General features: G+C 27.2%; 2 protein-coding genes and 1 pseudogene across 2 annotated transcripts; 1 reads left to right on the top strand and 2 right to left on the bottom strand.

Annotated features, from left to right (window-relative positions):
* Positions 1-972: 972 nt before the first annotated feature.
* Positions 973-1,701, bottom strand: LOC111027716. Its single transcript, XM_022306130.1, has one exon. The coding sequence runs from the start codon at positions 1,699-1,701 to the stop codon at positions 973-975; it is 729 nt and encodes a 242-aa protein (XP_022161822.1).
* A 2,290-nt stretch (positions 1,702-3,991) lies between these two features.
* Positions 3,992-7,183, top strand: LOC111027714 (annotated as a pseudogene).
* An 8,051-nt stretch (positions 7,184-15,234) lies between these two features.
* LOC111027717 lies at positions 15,235-16,854 on the bottom strand. The gene has a single exon (XM_022306131.1). It carries the CDS (start codon positions 16,832-16,834, stop codon positions 15,314-15,316), a length of 1,521 nt encoding a protein of 506 aa, XP_022161823.1. The 5' UTR covers positions 16,835-16,854; the 3' UTR covers positions 15,235-15,313.
* Between the last annotated feature and the right edge of the window lie 6 nt (positions 16,855-16,860).

Below are 16,860 nucleotides of genomic sequence, written 5' to 3' on the forward strand. Positions count from 1 at the left end.
TAGTGAGTCTATAACCGCTGAAAGAATATTATAATGTTTGTGATTATCTCTAATGAATATATGGTCGATGCAACTATTGGTTAAAGGTCTTGTGGGGCAATTAATGTATTGGATAAAGTTAAAAGAATTTAATAAATCGTAGTATAGTGTTGTAGAGTTTGTGGTGTCAGATAAATTTATGTTCATATCACCTATTAGTATTAATGTAAGTTGTCCATAGGAGTTAAATATATTAGAAATTATTACCTCGAGATCCTCGATAAATTTTATAATATTTCCACTAGGAGATCTATACACTGATATTATTCCATAATTGATTTTATTAAATGTTATTGTTGTAAACAGACAGTTCGCATCTTGTATTATAAATTCCGTCGTGGTGTAATTTATATCTTTTTGAATAAATATAACTATGCCGTCTGATTTGCGTATATGATTTTTAGTAATTGAAGATTGATAATTATTTAACGAGATATATTTTTGATCAATATTATTACCTAACCATGATTCGACTGTAATTATGATATGGCTTTTATTCTTAATTGCTGCATTTAGACAGTCTAGTTCAGATATGTGATTAGCAATACTTCTAATATTAGTAAATAATATGTTAAAACTGGTTTCATTGTTATATAGTTGTGTGTTAATCTCATTAAGTGAATTAACTGTTGTATTTTCTTTATCAATGATGTCGAAAAGTGTGTTAATTGATGTCATTAAGATAGTTTAATTTATTATTCATCCCTATTTTTTCTTTTTTGTGAATATAATGTAGTCTGTTATTAAAGTAAACAAAATAGGTATAATATCGATAAGTTTCTAATGAAGGTCTAATAGCTAATGTTTTAGGTAAAATGTAAAGAAATAAAAATATGTATGAAATAATCATTGTATAAAAATATAAAGTATATAAAATAATGTATGAAGTATAAATTTAAGATATGTGTATTAAGTATTTAATGTTTACAAAAATTATAATGACAGAAGATCTTTACCTGACTTTATTCGAATGATTTTTGAGTTTTCGTCCTTTCTGATGAGAATGTCTGAGTTTGTTATCCATACAAATTTATAATTTTTTTCTTTAGCCGTCGATCTTGTGTTCGCAAATAGAATTCGTTTGTCCTTGGTTAAGCGCTCGTTAATGAATATTTTATTATCGGTTGACCAATTAACAGATAACATGTTTGCATTAAGCTTAATTTTTTTCGATGAATGTATAAGATTTTTTCTCATTTCTGCTGTTTCAAGTTTTGCTATTATTATTGGATAGCTGTTATTTGATGTTGATAGTCTAGTTGCTTCTGTAGTTGTAACTGTGGTATTTAATTTTTTTGCGATCTGTTGTACGATAGCAAGACAATTTTCATTCGGAGATTTTGGTATTCCTTTTATTTCAACGCTGATGCCGAGGTTGTGTTGTTCAAATGAATCTAATTTTTGTTTGATTTCTAGGATTTCGTTAGATAATCGTAGGTTTTCAGTTTTGATTTTCTCATTATCGTTTCTTAAAAGTTTCATTTCAATTAATGATGATTCTAATTTTTTATTAAAATCATCGAACTGATTGCTCATAAAGTTCACTGATTTAATTATGTCTGACATTTTTGTGTCCAGTTTTGCTATTGGGTCATTGATTGTTTTAAGATCAGAGCTTTGGCATGTAACACACGAAAATCTGGATTTTGTGTTTTTTGTCATTTTTTTGAAATTTGCTTCAGTGACCCCAGTGCAATAAAAGTGGAATTTTGATGCGCAAACATTGCATTCTAATGTGTCCTCATTGTGAGTGAATTTTTCATCACATTTCGAGCAAGAAATTTTAAAATACGATATTTACGGACGTTGTACTCTGTAGATTAGTTAGGCGATGGAACACTACGTTGCGTATGGACGTTGTATTCTGGATTTCATTATTTACTTCCCCAACTTCTTGAACTGTAGACTGCGCAGTTTCTTTTTTATACTCATACTTTATTGGCCGACAGTATCTTGTAGAAGAAGTTCGAGGATTTTTCCACAGAATTTTTTTATTTTCGGAACTATAGGTGGAACATCGGAGTTGTAATGGCACCAAAGAGAACATAAATAAGTCGCTGTCATTTGAATTTGTTGACGTTGAAAACCGTTGTTTGTATCGTGATTGCCCGTTACTTCCATCACATCCCCATTTATAAATTAATTCAAAATCAAACATACCCTGTTCCAGAGGTAGTACATTTTCGATTTGAAATATTCGGGTGCATGTGTGGTCAAGAAGATTCTGAATTGGAATTTTGCAAAACATTTCAGTTATATTTATGTTATTTGGGTAGCATTTTTTTTTCGAATCTAAAATTTTTTCATAACTTGGATATATATTGGCATTGCGTAACTTTGCCGATTTCCTTATGTTTATATGTAGGGTAACTTCACCAGTGAATGAACACTTTACGTGTTATTATTTGATCTCTCACTTCATAAAATCATTAAAAATATAATTTTTTGGCTGTATTTTTAATAATGATCTTAAAATTCTTATTAAGAATTTTAATTTTAGTTTATATACTGAAATTGTAATATATTTGTAAAAACATTTTATTAATTTAAGTATAATTACATAAATCTGATTTACCAATGAATGAACACTAATATTTTGGGAATGAACATTCAAATTCCAATGAATGAACAGATAGGTATTTTAAAATAAAAATATTTGAAAACAACTTAAAGAATTTTAATTTTATTTCTTCTGAAGGTTACCTACCTTATTTAAAATTTAAAAATTTAAAACAAAATTAAAAATTATAAAACAGAACTAAAAATTATAAAACAGAATATATTTATAACAGTTAATAGCTATTAGGTAATTAACAAATAAGAAATTGTAATCTTAAAAATACGTTGTATCACAAACTTAAAATTAAATAACTATGGTAATAACTGGTACTGTCCTGGGTAGTTAGATTATATCTTTAGTAACTAGGTAACTGCTTTGGTAACTATTTTGTTTTTCTCAACTCTGTTATTTCAGGTACACAGAATATTTTTTCTTCCGCGTTTACTAAAGAGGGCTGTTCGATTTTCTGTATAATTGAACTTGTAGGGTACCACAACACATCTTTGATTTCTGGCCACTTCCACTCTGCTTCAACGATAACCATTGCACTTATTTCATACATTTGTATTTTTTTTTTACTTTTCTAATTATACCGGGAAAATATTCTTTTTCATACTCAATAATAACATAGTCTCCGACTTTATAATCACATAAAATATAGTTCGTATTTTTCTTAAATTTTTTTGGCGGAACTACAGGTTCAGATTCAGAGTCAGATGTAGAACCGTTATCATTACTTTCTTTTTCATTTGCTGCAATTTGTTTTTCTTCGGCAAGTTTTTGTTTTTGTATTCTTGTTTCTCGTCTTTTTTTAATTGCTTCTTCCTTTTCTTTTTTCTCGGTTTCTTTTTCTTCTTGAATGTTTCTCCACTGTTCAGAAGTTATGGCATAAGGTACAGGAGGTTTACTATTTTTTTTGTTAGGATTGATCATTTCAGCACTTGTTGGCCACGGCATATGTTTTAGCCATAAGTCATCTAAACTACCCAGTGTGCACTGGATGTTTCAACACATCCCAGAAACAAACATTTTACGTAGTACAATCAACGTAACTTTTTAATATGTATACAATGTTCTTGTTTAAATAAAACAAACATTTAACACTCATCCCGGCGATATAACTGGTACTATATGATAGTACAGACCTACAATGTTATAAATTATATGTCACAGGGTTGTTACATTATTGTGATTTGTAATACGTACCAGCAACATAATATTGATGTTTCAGTTTTTCACGAAACTATTAATATATTCTATAAAAATACACTCTATTGGTTTTACCCATAGGCCATAAGTTAATATTTGTCACCACCCGCCGACGTTAAACATTTTATTAAATTAATTTTATGAATTTTTAAATAGTTTAATATACTATATTATAACTTATTCATGATGTCATCAACAATGACTGGAGAACAATGTGAAAATGAGACTAAGGTGAGTACTAAATACTTACTACTTATTACTACTGTATTTGACTGCAGCCAATTGAACTTAATATGTTATAACTTTAATAATTTATTTTGTTTCAGTCATGGTGTGTGGTATGGTTCACAGATTCTAAAGAATATAGTGTAATTCCAACTAATTGGATTGTAAAAAATAATGAATCTCAAAGTGATTCATTATTTTGCAAATGGCCCCCTTATAAGGTCACCAGTGACCATTTAAAAAAAGCCATAACTCCATCCCAGTCATGGGGAACTTATAGGGTGAAATTTGTTGGTGTCAATAAAACTTATGGTAAGTGCCTTTACTTATTCTTAAATGTTTGTGCTAAATTATTTGATCCATTTCACAGTAACCTAATCAACTCTTGTTTGCATTAGGTAATTTTGTTCATGAGTTCATGACCTATGTAGCTTCTATAGTTGAATTAGGTTTAAATAAAAAGTTAAATCATCAGACTTTAGCAATGTGAGTAGGTATATAACATTGTAAATTCTTCCTCCAATTTGATTAATGTAACCCAGGTAACAAATGTAACAAATGAGCAAATATATAATATGTGACTAGGAAGGTACCTAGGTGTTTTAAATTAGATAGGAACCTAAACAATTACTGGATATTGGAATGTTTATACAATGATAATTGGGAAGGACAATATTATTTTTACTCACTTTTTAACTTTTTAAGTATTCTTAATATCAACACTATTAAATTTCATTTTTCTTTGTCATTATATTCTATTTAGTAACTTGTAAAGTGGATTTATTCCATTATTCAATATAGATTATAGATTATATGGATAAATAATTTTAGGTTAACTTTGTTATTATTAAAATTTAGGTATATAAACATAATTGTCCTTTAACCAACACAGTTTATAATATTACATTTAACCAATCTGGATTTTAATAAAATGTAGAAATAATATTATACTGTTTACCCACCTACTATTTCAAAAATCCATGGAAATCAACATTTTTTTTTGATATTTTATTCAAAATAAAAGAGTTGTAAACAATTAATAATAATAGACTCAACGTTTGTTTTTATATTAAAAACAGGATTTAAGTATTCATTAATATCCTAAAAAAAAAAATGTGTTTATATTACTCTGTAGGTTAACCTATCGAATAAATATGTGTGAGTAGTGTGTACATAATATTATTTTATTGTTTTATTTATGTTATAAATTATAAATTATAATACTGCACCTAACTACAAAACTATTTTTTAATGTTAATCACATAAGATAAATTGATTATTATTTTTAGATAACTTCGACAAGGCATGGCATAAAAAAGTAAAAGAAAAATATTCTTCAACGGACACAAATGATGATTCATCAAAAAATAAAAAATAAAGACTTCTTATGTGTCCTTCTGATGATACTGATGATGATGATAATGGTAATATTTTTTAAAGTTTTGTATCTAAAACTAACTATGTAGCATATTTATTAGGTTTTTTTAATTTTATTATTAATTAATATGCAGGTATCAATTTTAACATATTGCCATGTAAACAAGTAGTAAGTACTCCATCAGTTGCCCTGGAACCAATTAATTATGGAGCTTCTACCTCATCTATGATTAGTCAATTCTATGCAGAAAATAACGTGAACGTAGAAGAAACTAAGCAATATACCGAAATGCAGCCAAAAACAGTTCAACAACTAGAATATCCCCAAAATCATTCATTCGCTGAGGTAATAATAACTATTACAATCTCAAATTATTCAATATCTAATATTGTAATATTTCTTAGCTACAATACATTTATTAGGTTTAGAGGGTAATCAATTTAACATAAAAAACTTATTAATTCAAAAACTATTAAAGTAAATTAAAATATTTATTTTTTTATTATTTTACTCGGTACAAGTTATATGTCACTTGGTATACAATTTGTTTTTTCTGTTGGCTACAGTATTTGTAAAATATCAATTAACTTAAGGAAAAATATCAATATTATCTATGTTTGTTCATGGTGTAATCACTTAAAATGGGGTTAACTGCATTCTCTTAATTTTAAGTTTGATCATCCTTTTTTAAAAATTATATAGTTTATACAGTAATAGAGAACACAATAATTAATACATTTAATTGTTAGCTTTTTAAATTTAAATTATAATTGTATGTTTTTTAAAATAATAATCTTTCATTTATATCATTAAAATCTAAATTGAACTGTATGAAATAGCTAACACAACTAAGTAATTTATATTATTATTATTATTATTGTACAGGATACAAGTTGTTTTATTCCTGTATCACACGATTCACCTTTAAATTTCAATGGTAATTATAATAAATAATTCTTTGCATGTATTACTTACACATTTCATAAAAACATTATTCAATATTTAGAAAATGATAGATGCTCATCTCAAGTTGATGAAAAATTAAATAAAATAATTTCGGAGCAAATTGGAATCAAATTATTGTTGAATCGCATCTTGTCTAAACTAGAAACTAACTCATTAGGTAATAATAGTCAAAAATCAATCAATTTGAATGAAAGTTTTGTATGCAAATTCCCCATGAATGATACCGAAGACTTTGCATCAGTCCAAAACTGTATTTTAAATGAATTTGATTTCAAATCTAAACTGGTAAATAAATATTAAAATTACAACTTAAATATTTGTTAATTTAACTTTGATCATAGGAATATTTTATCAAAAACATTGGTGGAAACACTCCTAAAAACCATGTTAGCAGAGTTATGTCTAAACTGTTTACTGATAAGTATGGGATTGAGTGTACCTGGACAGGCCGTGGCAAAAACATTAGTACTAAAATTGGAGACTCAGATCTCATAAAGATAATGAAAAGTAATTTTAAACACATTTTATCATTTATTTAAAAAATATTTTAATCTATGTGATAAGCATATTATTTCTATAAACATATATTATATACAAATCATTTTGGTAGAAAAATGTTTACTAATTATGAACTATGAATGAACTTAATAATTTAATGAGACATTGTATGACTAATTTATTTCATTATCTTAGAGTCTATACAAGAAAGCTGTACTAACACTACCATCACTGATGCTGAATTTGAAAGGGTGGTATCAGAATGGTTGAGACACGCAAACACCAGATGTAGTAGACAAAAAATTTAATAATAAATTAAAAATGCTTCAGTTTGTTAAAATTTGATGTTTCAATAAAATTAATTTTGTATGAATTAGAGTACAAAACTACAAAGTATGTTTAATTTTAATTTTAAAAGGATGTTCAAACTTAAATAATAATTTTTCAATATTTTTTAGTTTTCCATAAGTAATTTGGTATTATCTAATAATTAACAGATTTTTACTAATTGTATAATTTTTTTTTTTAAATAAATATTATATTGACTTCATTGTTGGTTAGTTTTATGATAATTTTTATTGATAATTTTAGGCAAGTATTCTAAGGAAGAAAAAGGCTCTTGGTTCAATATCTGACCGCCACTTCCGAAGAATTGTTAATGAAAAGAAAAATGTATGCTTATCTTATAATACAACTAAACAAAATAATGAAATTACATCTAAAAACAACACTTTAAATGAAAAGTCAAGTTCCTCAAATGTTGAGAATAATACATGTTCTTCAAATATTGTTAATAGTATACACTTTGATAATGTTGATAATAATACCAACACCCATTCATCGATTGATCTACCAAATCACCCAAATCTACTTAATTCTTTGTCTGGCTTGGATACTGATGACAATAATGAAGTTATTATGGAAACTATAAGTATTTTGGACANCGGGAAACTTTTCCTATGGGTCTAAAAATAAGATCTGCACAGTTTGAGCTTTATATGACATGATTAACAGGGCGCGCTCTAAGCTCAAAGTTTAGAGAAAATGTACAATTTTTTAGTTTTTTAAATATTATCGCACAAGTTTTGGTTTTTCCTGAAAAGTCATTAGGAACTTTTTTGTAGAACTCGTTATTTACTAAAAAAAAGTGTTCTTATAATTTTTTCCTACACTCAATATTTTTTTGTAAAAATTAAAAAAAATAGATGAAATTAACATTTTGTGAAAAAATCCCGTTCGTATATTATAACTAGTTACTAAATTTTACACACGTATCAAGGCTGACGCCTAACTACATATTATATTAATTGTATATTTCAACAGATGGTTTTATTTTAATTTTAACATGATAATTGAAATAAGAATGATATACCTAGGATAAGACGCTATTATGTTTATTTTTAGATTAGAAAAACCTTTTTTATATCGGCAATGTAATCGCGTTAATTAAATAGATATCATTTAATGCTATCTGTAATAGTTTCGTTTTAACCGAGCACCGTTGAGTACGTCAATGTTTGCTTTTTTCTTCACAAGTAGTTTTAAATAGTTACCAATTAGTTATATTAAATTATTCATAATGTCATCATCCCGACAAGAAATTTATCTCGTAGGGCATCATAAGCACCAAATAACAGGTAGTAAACTACCATAAAATGGAGATTGTTTACAGGTTTTGTTTTATAACATGCGAATTGTTGGTTTTAACTTAGACACTAGTGCAAATTTAGTCATTGAAGAGTGTAATATTTTTTGGAAAAAAGCTCGGATTCCAACACAAGAGCCCCATAAATGTAAGTTAAAACTTAAAAAGTTGTACGAATTATGGCAAAATTTATCTAAGAGTATTAATAAAACAAGTGAAGTTTTAATTAAAAAGCGATTAGAGTTTTCAAACTCTATGAATGATTTATTTGATATATCACATCAAAATTCCTTAATAATAATGACCGTTGAAGAAGATAAACAATTTTTAATCAAACAGCGTGAGAAAGGACGTACGGGTTGCATGATTGGTATTGATAAAAAAAGAGACAATTTGGAAAAAAGACGACTACAACGATTAGATAGAGAAGAAGAGAGAAAACGTAAGCATTCAGACAATCCGACCACTTCAGCTACTGACAGTAAGTTTTTAACATAACTAAAATAAAAAATAACTGTTAATTTGATTATAATATATTTTTCTTTTTATTTAAGTGAACTTCGAGATAACAAATTCTGATTCTCAAGAAGATAACAGTGAAAATGAGTACATTCAAGAGCAAGAAACTAATATTTCAAACCCCCAAAAAAGAGCTCGTAAACAATTGTTGACTCCACGTTTAGCTGCAGCATTAGATAAATGTAAAATTAGCGAACGAGATTGTTTACACTTAATTATGGCATTCATGGAAGCTGTTTCTTTAGATCCGTCGAATTATGTTATAAATAGAACGTCTATAAGAAACCAACGTAATATTTTTCGAAAAAAATATACTGAAAAAATTAAAGAAAATTTCAGTAAGCTGAATGCCCAAGTAATCACTGTACATTGGGATACTAAATTACTACATGATATAACGGGAAGACCAGTAGAAAGACTGTCAATAATTGGAACAAGTACAAATATTGAACAATTGCTAGGAGTTCCAGAAATACCAGCTGCAACTGGAAATGAAGTTGCGTCAGCCATATACGACACATTAGAAGACTGGAATTTAATAGAAAATGTTCAAGCTTTTAGTTTTGACACAACAGCGTCAAACACTGGCAGATTGAAAGGAGCTTGTACTATACTAGAGCAGAAGTTAGAAAGGGACGTATTATACTTTGGATGTCGACATCACGTGTTCGAAATTATACTAGCAGCAGTTTTTACAAAATGTAAGTTTACCGTATCTGGACCAGACATACCATTATTCAAAAGATTTCAAGCTAGTTGGTCCAAAATAAATACTCAAAATTTTGTTCCGGGCATAAATAGTACGGGAGTACGAGAAGTCTTCAAAAACAATTTAGATGACATTTTAATGTCACTTAAAATTGCCATTTCAAAAAAACTACCCCGTGAAGATTACCGCGAGCTTTTGGATTTGTCAATTATTTATCTTGGTGGTGTACCTCCAGGTGGAATCAAATTTAGGAAACCTGGTGCAAATCACATGGCAAGGTGGATGGCAAAAGCCATATATACTTTAAAATTATATCTATTTCGAACAGAATTTAAGTTATCAAAATTAGAAGAAAATTCATTGTTTCAAATTACGTCATTTATTGTAAAATGTTATGTAATATATTGGATTTATGCCGTGGAGGCCGCATCTGCTCCATTAAACGACATAAAGTTTCTTAGAGAATTAAAAAAATACGAAAAAATAGACAAAAATGTATCAGAAGTAGCAATTAGTAAATTTATTAACCACCTTTACTATTTAACCGAAGAGTGTGCTGCATTTGCATTATTTGATGAAAGTATAGATGTTAACACAAAAGTAATGATGGCAAAGAATATAAACGAGCAAATCAATATCGATGAACCTGAAGTACATGCGAAAAAATTGAACTTAAAAATGAATGAAATAACAACATTTTTAAGCAAACCAGATAAAGAAATTTTAGTATCACTGTTAAGTCAAAAATCGGCAAATATATTTCAGCGTTTTAAAATTGAAAACTTTTTGCATATTCATCCGTCTGAATGGTTTAACTCAAGTGCTTACCAAAAAGGAAAAACTATCATTGAACAACTAAGAATTGTCAACGATTCAGCTGAAAGGGGCGTAAAACTTGTAGAAGATTATAATAACAGTATTACGAGAGACGAAACTCAAAAACAATTTTTGTTACAAGTGAGTAATTTAAACATTCTTAAAATATATTGTACTCAAAATAAACTTAGATTTTTCTAATATTATTTCAGACAGTCAAGGACTATAGATCTACGTATCCTGAAACAACAAAAAATGCTTTGGCCACTCCTTTGAATATTTAAATACAAGAAAACAAAAGTATTTTTTATAAAATTTGTTTTTCAGAAAAATAAGTTATTTTTGTATGTTTTCTCAATTTAATCAAAATGAGTTAGTTTAACACAAAATTGTTTGGTTACATATATTTTAGTAAAAATAAATTAGGTCAATTTTAGTAGTATATGATTTTTGTGTATCTTTAATATTTAGAGAGATAATTACAAAAAACATTAAAACGTGTGTTTTTCACAAAATGTTAATTTCATCTAGTTTTTTTAATTTTTACAAAAAAATATTACACTCTTCAATGACTAAATTTGCACTAGTGTCTAAGTTAAAACCAACAATTCGCATGTTATAAAACAAAACCTGTAAACAATCTCCATTTAATGGTAGTTTACTACCTGTTATTTGGTGCTTATGATGCCCTACGAGATAAATTTCTTGTCGGGATGATGACATTATGAATAATTTAATATAACTAATTGGTAACTATTTAAAACTACTTGTGAAGAAAAAAGCAAACATTGAAGTACTCAACGGTGCTCGGTTAAAACGAAACTATTACAGATAGCATTAAATGATATCTATTTAATTAACGCGATTACATTGCCGATATAAAAAAGGTTTTTCTAATCTAAAAATAAACATAATAGCGTCTTATCCTAGGTATATCATTCTTATTTCAATTATCATGTTAAAATTAAAATAAAACCATCTGTTGAAATATACAATTAATATAATATGTAGTTAGGCGTCAGCCTTGATACGTGTGTAAAATTTAGTAACTAGTTATAATATACGAACGGGATTTTTTCACAAAATGTTAATTTCATCTAGTTTTTTTAATTTTTACAAAAAAATATTGAGTGTAGGAAAAAATTATAAGAACACTTTTTTTTAGTAAATAACGAGTTCTACAAAAAAGTTCCTAATGACTTTTCAGGAAAAACCAAAACTTGTGCGATAATATTTAAAAAACTAAAAAATTGTACATTTTCTCTAAACTTTGAGCTTAGAGCGCGCCCTGTTAATGATGTCATATAAAGTTCAAATTGTGCAGATCTTATTTTTAGACCAATAGGAAAAATTACCCGGGCAGCACTCCTCGTATTTTTAAGAAAAAAAATCGTTCATCTATAAATAACAGGCACCCTAAAGAACATTAATGAAAACCCCTAAAGTACATGAAATACAAAATATATCTAATGGTTCTTATATTCACTTTGGAGTAGAAAACATGTTATTGCCAATTCTTGAAAAACATAATGCTCAAATAAATATATCTGACCATATTTTAAAAATTGGTATAAATATTGATGGACTTCCAATAGCTAAAAGTTCTAAATCTCAAGTCTGGCCTATACTTCTGTCAATATTAAATTTTAAAGAACTGCCTAACAAAGTTTTTCCTATAGGGATTTATCACGGATTCAAAAAACCTCTGTCTATTGAAGAATTTCTCAAGCCTTTTATATCAGACTTAACGGTTGTATTATCTCAGGGTTTATTAATTAAAGGAACTAAATTAAAAGTTGTAATTAGTAATATTGTGTGTGACGCGCCAGCAAAAGCCTTTTTATTAAATGTTAAAGGCCATAATGCCTATTTTGGATGTACAAGTTGTACAGAAGAAGAAACATACTTAAAAAATCGTGTAGTTTTTTTAGGGTTAGACTCACCATTGCGCTCTGATAATACATTTAGAATGAATCATGATGAAGATTACCATAAAGGTGACTCTCCTTTAAAGTTATTACCAATAAACATAACTGAGACTGTATGCTTGGATTATATGCATTGTGTATGCCTAGGTGTTGTTAAGCGATTGATTGAATTTTGGGTAAATGGAAATAAGGATGTTCGATTAACTGAAGAAAATAAACTACGCATTAATAATGAGCTACTTATTTTGAGATCGTACATTCCTGCAGAATTTTGTCGATTACCCAGATCTCTTGATGATATTCATTTTTGGAAAGCCACTGAATTGAGGAATTTTGCTTTTTATTTTAGTATAATTGTACTTAAAGGAAAAATTAAAACAAAATTATACTCACACTTTTTATTACTGGTTTTTGCAATAAGAATTTTACTATGTTTAAATACATGTTATGAATACAATGCAATTGCTCTTAAATTTCTAAGGAAATTTGTAATAGATTATGGTGATTTGTATGGTCAACATTATATATCATATAATGTTCATAGTCTTATACATCTACCTATGTTTACAAAAATTCATGGTCCCCTTGATTATTTTAGTTCCTTTCAATATGAAAATTATTTGCAAGAAATTAAAAAAACTTTAAAATGTGCAAGATATCCTTTGCAAGAAATATCCAATAGAATAAAAGAAAAACAAAATATATACAACCAACATACTAACCATTGCCATAATGAAGTCCCTTATGTTTTTAATAAAGAAATAAAACACAATATTCCTAATCCTTTCTATGATATAACCGCCCAACTTTATCAAAAATTAATTTTAAATTACTCAAATATAACCATTAATACTTCAAATGAAAAAGATAAATGCATTATATTGTTAGATAACTCTCTTGTATTTGTAGAACAAATAGTACAACCATTGAACCATGATGCATTTTTAATTGTGAAAAAATATTTAGAACCTAAAGAACTAACCGCTAAACCAATTTCATCAATTATAGTTGGTATGTACATTGTAAATACAAACAACATTTCTGATATGTATTGTGTCAATATAGTTGATATAAAATATAAATGTTTAATTGCAAAACTATCAAATTATTCTGCAGTTATTATTAGTTTATGTCATACAGTTTGAAATTAACCTTTAAGTTGTATTAATTATTTATGTAGTCGTGGTGTGTATATCTATTATACTAATAATACATAACTAATTTTAAAGCATGAATTTGTATTTGTTTCATTAGGTACTTTAAATTTAAATAAAAATATGTAATGTAGGTACTTCTTATATTTTATCACTGTTGACTTGTAAAATTATTAATTATTGTACCTATTGTAAATTAATAAAATAAACAAAAACCTTTTTTATTATTTAAAATATTTACGTTTTTATATACCTATACCTACCTACTTACCTACGTATATGCGGTATATATTAAATTCATATTTTTAAAAACATAAACACATAGGTACATGACATACCTTGGCATGTTAACGCCTACTTATCATAGTGTTAGGTACATAATATGGCATAGGTACCTGCTTACACTACCTAGTATGAGTAGTGGCAAAGCTGGGAAAGTATATTTTTTTAACGCGTTCAGTTAAGTTGATATAGAAAAACAAAAGTTAAGTTTAAAGTTAAAAGTTACCTTTATTTTTTGTTAGCTTGTAAAAATTACAAGTTGCAAAATGAACTTAACTAAGTTAAAAATCAGTCACTTTGTCATATTACATAATGTGCGCGTGTGATAGTAAAGACAGAAAATCAACGATTTCTATTCTCTTTAAATATCGTCCATTATTCACCTAATATTAACATGATTACCCACTGTGCAAAAAGCCGTTCCGGTTATGTAAAAAAACCATTCCCAAGGAACTATGGAATATTCCTTAGGAACTTCCATGCGAGTTCTAAATACATTCCAGAAACGCCTTATGCCATGTTGTTTGGAACATTGTTTAAAACATAATGTAACTGTAATCAGATTTATGTTACCTGAATGGTTTTTTTGAAACACTCCAGTAATACTTTTCAAAAACTATTCCTGGGATGTTTGTGGATACTATTGATTAAAAGTTTGAAATATTATGTTCCCGATATGTTTTTTTTAGAACTTCATAGGAACAGATCCCCCCTCCCTCCTACTATACCTCTCCAATGAAATATATTCATATACATTTATAATTATTCATGCTTAATTATAACTATAATAATTTTCACGGATACACGTATTCTTAGATATGTATACAAAGTATTTGTAACAATTGCATAAAATATACACAGTTATTACATGAGTAGAAATATAATTTACAAATAAAATAAAAAAATCCAATTTATAAAATAAATAAGTTTATTTTAAAATAAATGTCCATAATGAAGAAACAATAAAATTACAATTGCTTGATTATTAGTATGTTGAACAAAAAAAACTTAAACTTAATATTATTTACAATTATATAATATATGGTTCTGACATAAGATAACACTTATAACTGAAAAAATTCTTACAAGTCTATATGGTATTGGTTGTAAAAACTATATACACCAGTATATTACATTATCTATTAATCGTTAATTGCTCAATACCAGAATAGTTGGATAAATAATGTAATTATATGTCCCCAAGTTCAATGACAAAAAATTATTGATTTTGAAATAAAAATATAGAATTGAAAATTAAATCTAGAAAACATAATTATACATTTTAATACTTATTTAATTTAAATTACATACAATATATTTTAATATTAATATACAGGTAAATATTTGAAAATTGAAAAATATACATTGTACAACTACAAACTATTTCAAACATTATGACATAATGAAATCACAACAGCTTGATTATTAACAAGCTGAGAAAAAAAACATTTATACTTTACAGTATTTAAAACAATATCATAAGGACTTGATAAATTATTAGTATTAATTAAATAAATTCCAACATGTCTACTGAGCACTGGTTTTATAAATAAATCATTAATGGTTAACACTTTTACAACAGATAATTTAATAGTGTTATCAATTTTTGAATTTGTCTTATAAATATTTTTTATTACTGCAATACTACCATCATCTAAAATAATACACTGATATTTTGTATTACTACAGCTAAGAATATAATTATTGGAATTTAAAGTAATTTGATTATAATAAATGGTCCCAAAATTTGAAATATTTTCATTTATCCTAAAAGATTTTATTAAACTATCCTCATCATAAGTCGAAACTGCTATCAGTTCTTCTCCTTCAGATGCAGTTATTTTATTTTGAATTTCTGAAAGAGGGTATCTACAACACTTCATAGATTTTTTTAGAATCTGAAGATAGTTTTCATATTTAAATGAACTATAATTATCTAAAGATCCATGCAAATGAGCAAAAAATGGTAAGTGGATTAAACTGTGCACATTATAGTTGATAAATTGAGGACCATAATGCGATGAATAGTTTTCAACAAATTGTCGTAAAAGGTTTAATACTAAATTATTATTTTCATTACTAATATGATTTGAGATTAATATTCGAATGGATACAACTAAAAGTAGAAAGTGTTCATAAAATTCTTTTTTTAAGTTTGATCTCAATACAATAACCCCCGTATATAGAAGAATTTCTCGAAATTCAGTAGCCTTCCAATACTCAAGATCATCAAGGGATCTTGGCAGGCGAGCAAATTCAGATGGTACTGACTTTCTTAAATTGAACAAAGATAAAGAAATATTAGATTTTTTTTCTTCTACAATTCTAACAGGTTTTTTCCCCCGTATCCAAAATTCAAGAAGGCGTTTCATTACCCCTTGGCAAACACAATGCATATAATCCAGAACAACGGTGCTCGTCACATCTATAGGAAGTTCTAATAAAGGACTTACACCATCTTTGTGATATTCAGGATTGGATTTAGATCTAAATGAATCATTACTACGTGACGGAGCAGACATATCTAAAAAACATACTCTTTTATCAATGTAATCTCCTTCTACTTCACAAGAGTTACAAGAAAAATACCCATTATGGTTCTTAACATTTAATAGGAATGATTTTGCTGGCGCATCAGCCACAATATGAACAATTTCAAAGTTTATTTGTTTATTTTCAATTTTCATACCACAAGTTAATAAATTTTGTAGCTCGTTTATAAATGGTCTAAAATATTCATTCACATTTCCTGGTTTGCTTTTATAACTATGATAAATACCAACAGGAAATATTTTCTTTACAAAAATAGGTATATTAGTAAATGATAATAAAATAGGCCAAAATTGAGTTTTTGAGCTCTTTGCTAAAGGTAGGCCATCAATATTAAAACTTAACTTAATTGTCATGTTATCAGGGATATATTTAAAATGTT

Source organism: Myzus persicae, unplaced genomic scaffold (assembly GCF_001856785.1).
Source record: "Myzus persicae strain clone G006 unplaced genomic scaffold, MPER_G0061.0, whole genome shotgun sequence".
In the NCBI taxonomy this organism is placed as follows: Eukaryota; Metazoa; Arthropoda; class Insecta; order Hemiptera; family Aphididae; genus Myzus; species Myzus persicae.

Bases quoted from the DNA above. Each gene is read 5' to 3' on its own strand.
- LOC111027717 (XM_022306131.1), bottom strand. From the start codon at position 16,834: ATGACAATTAAGTTAAGTTTTAATATTGATGGCCTACCTTTAGCAAAG.
- LOC111027716 (XM_022306130.1), bottom strand. From the start codon at position 1,701: ATGACAAAAAACACAAAATCCAGATTTTCGTGTGTTACATGCCAAAGC.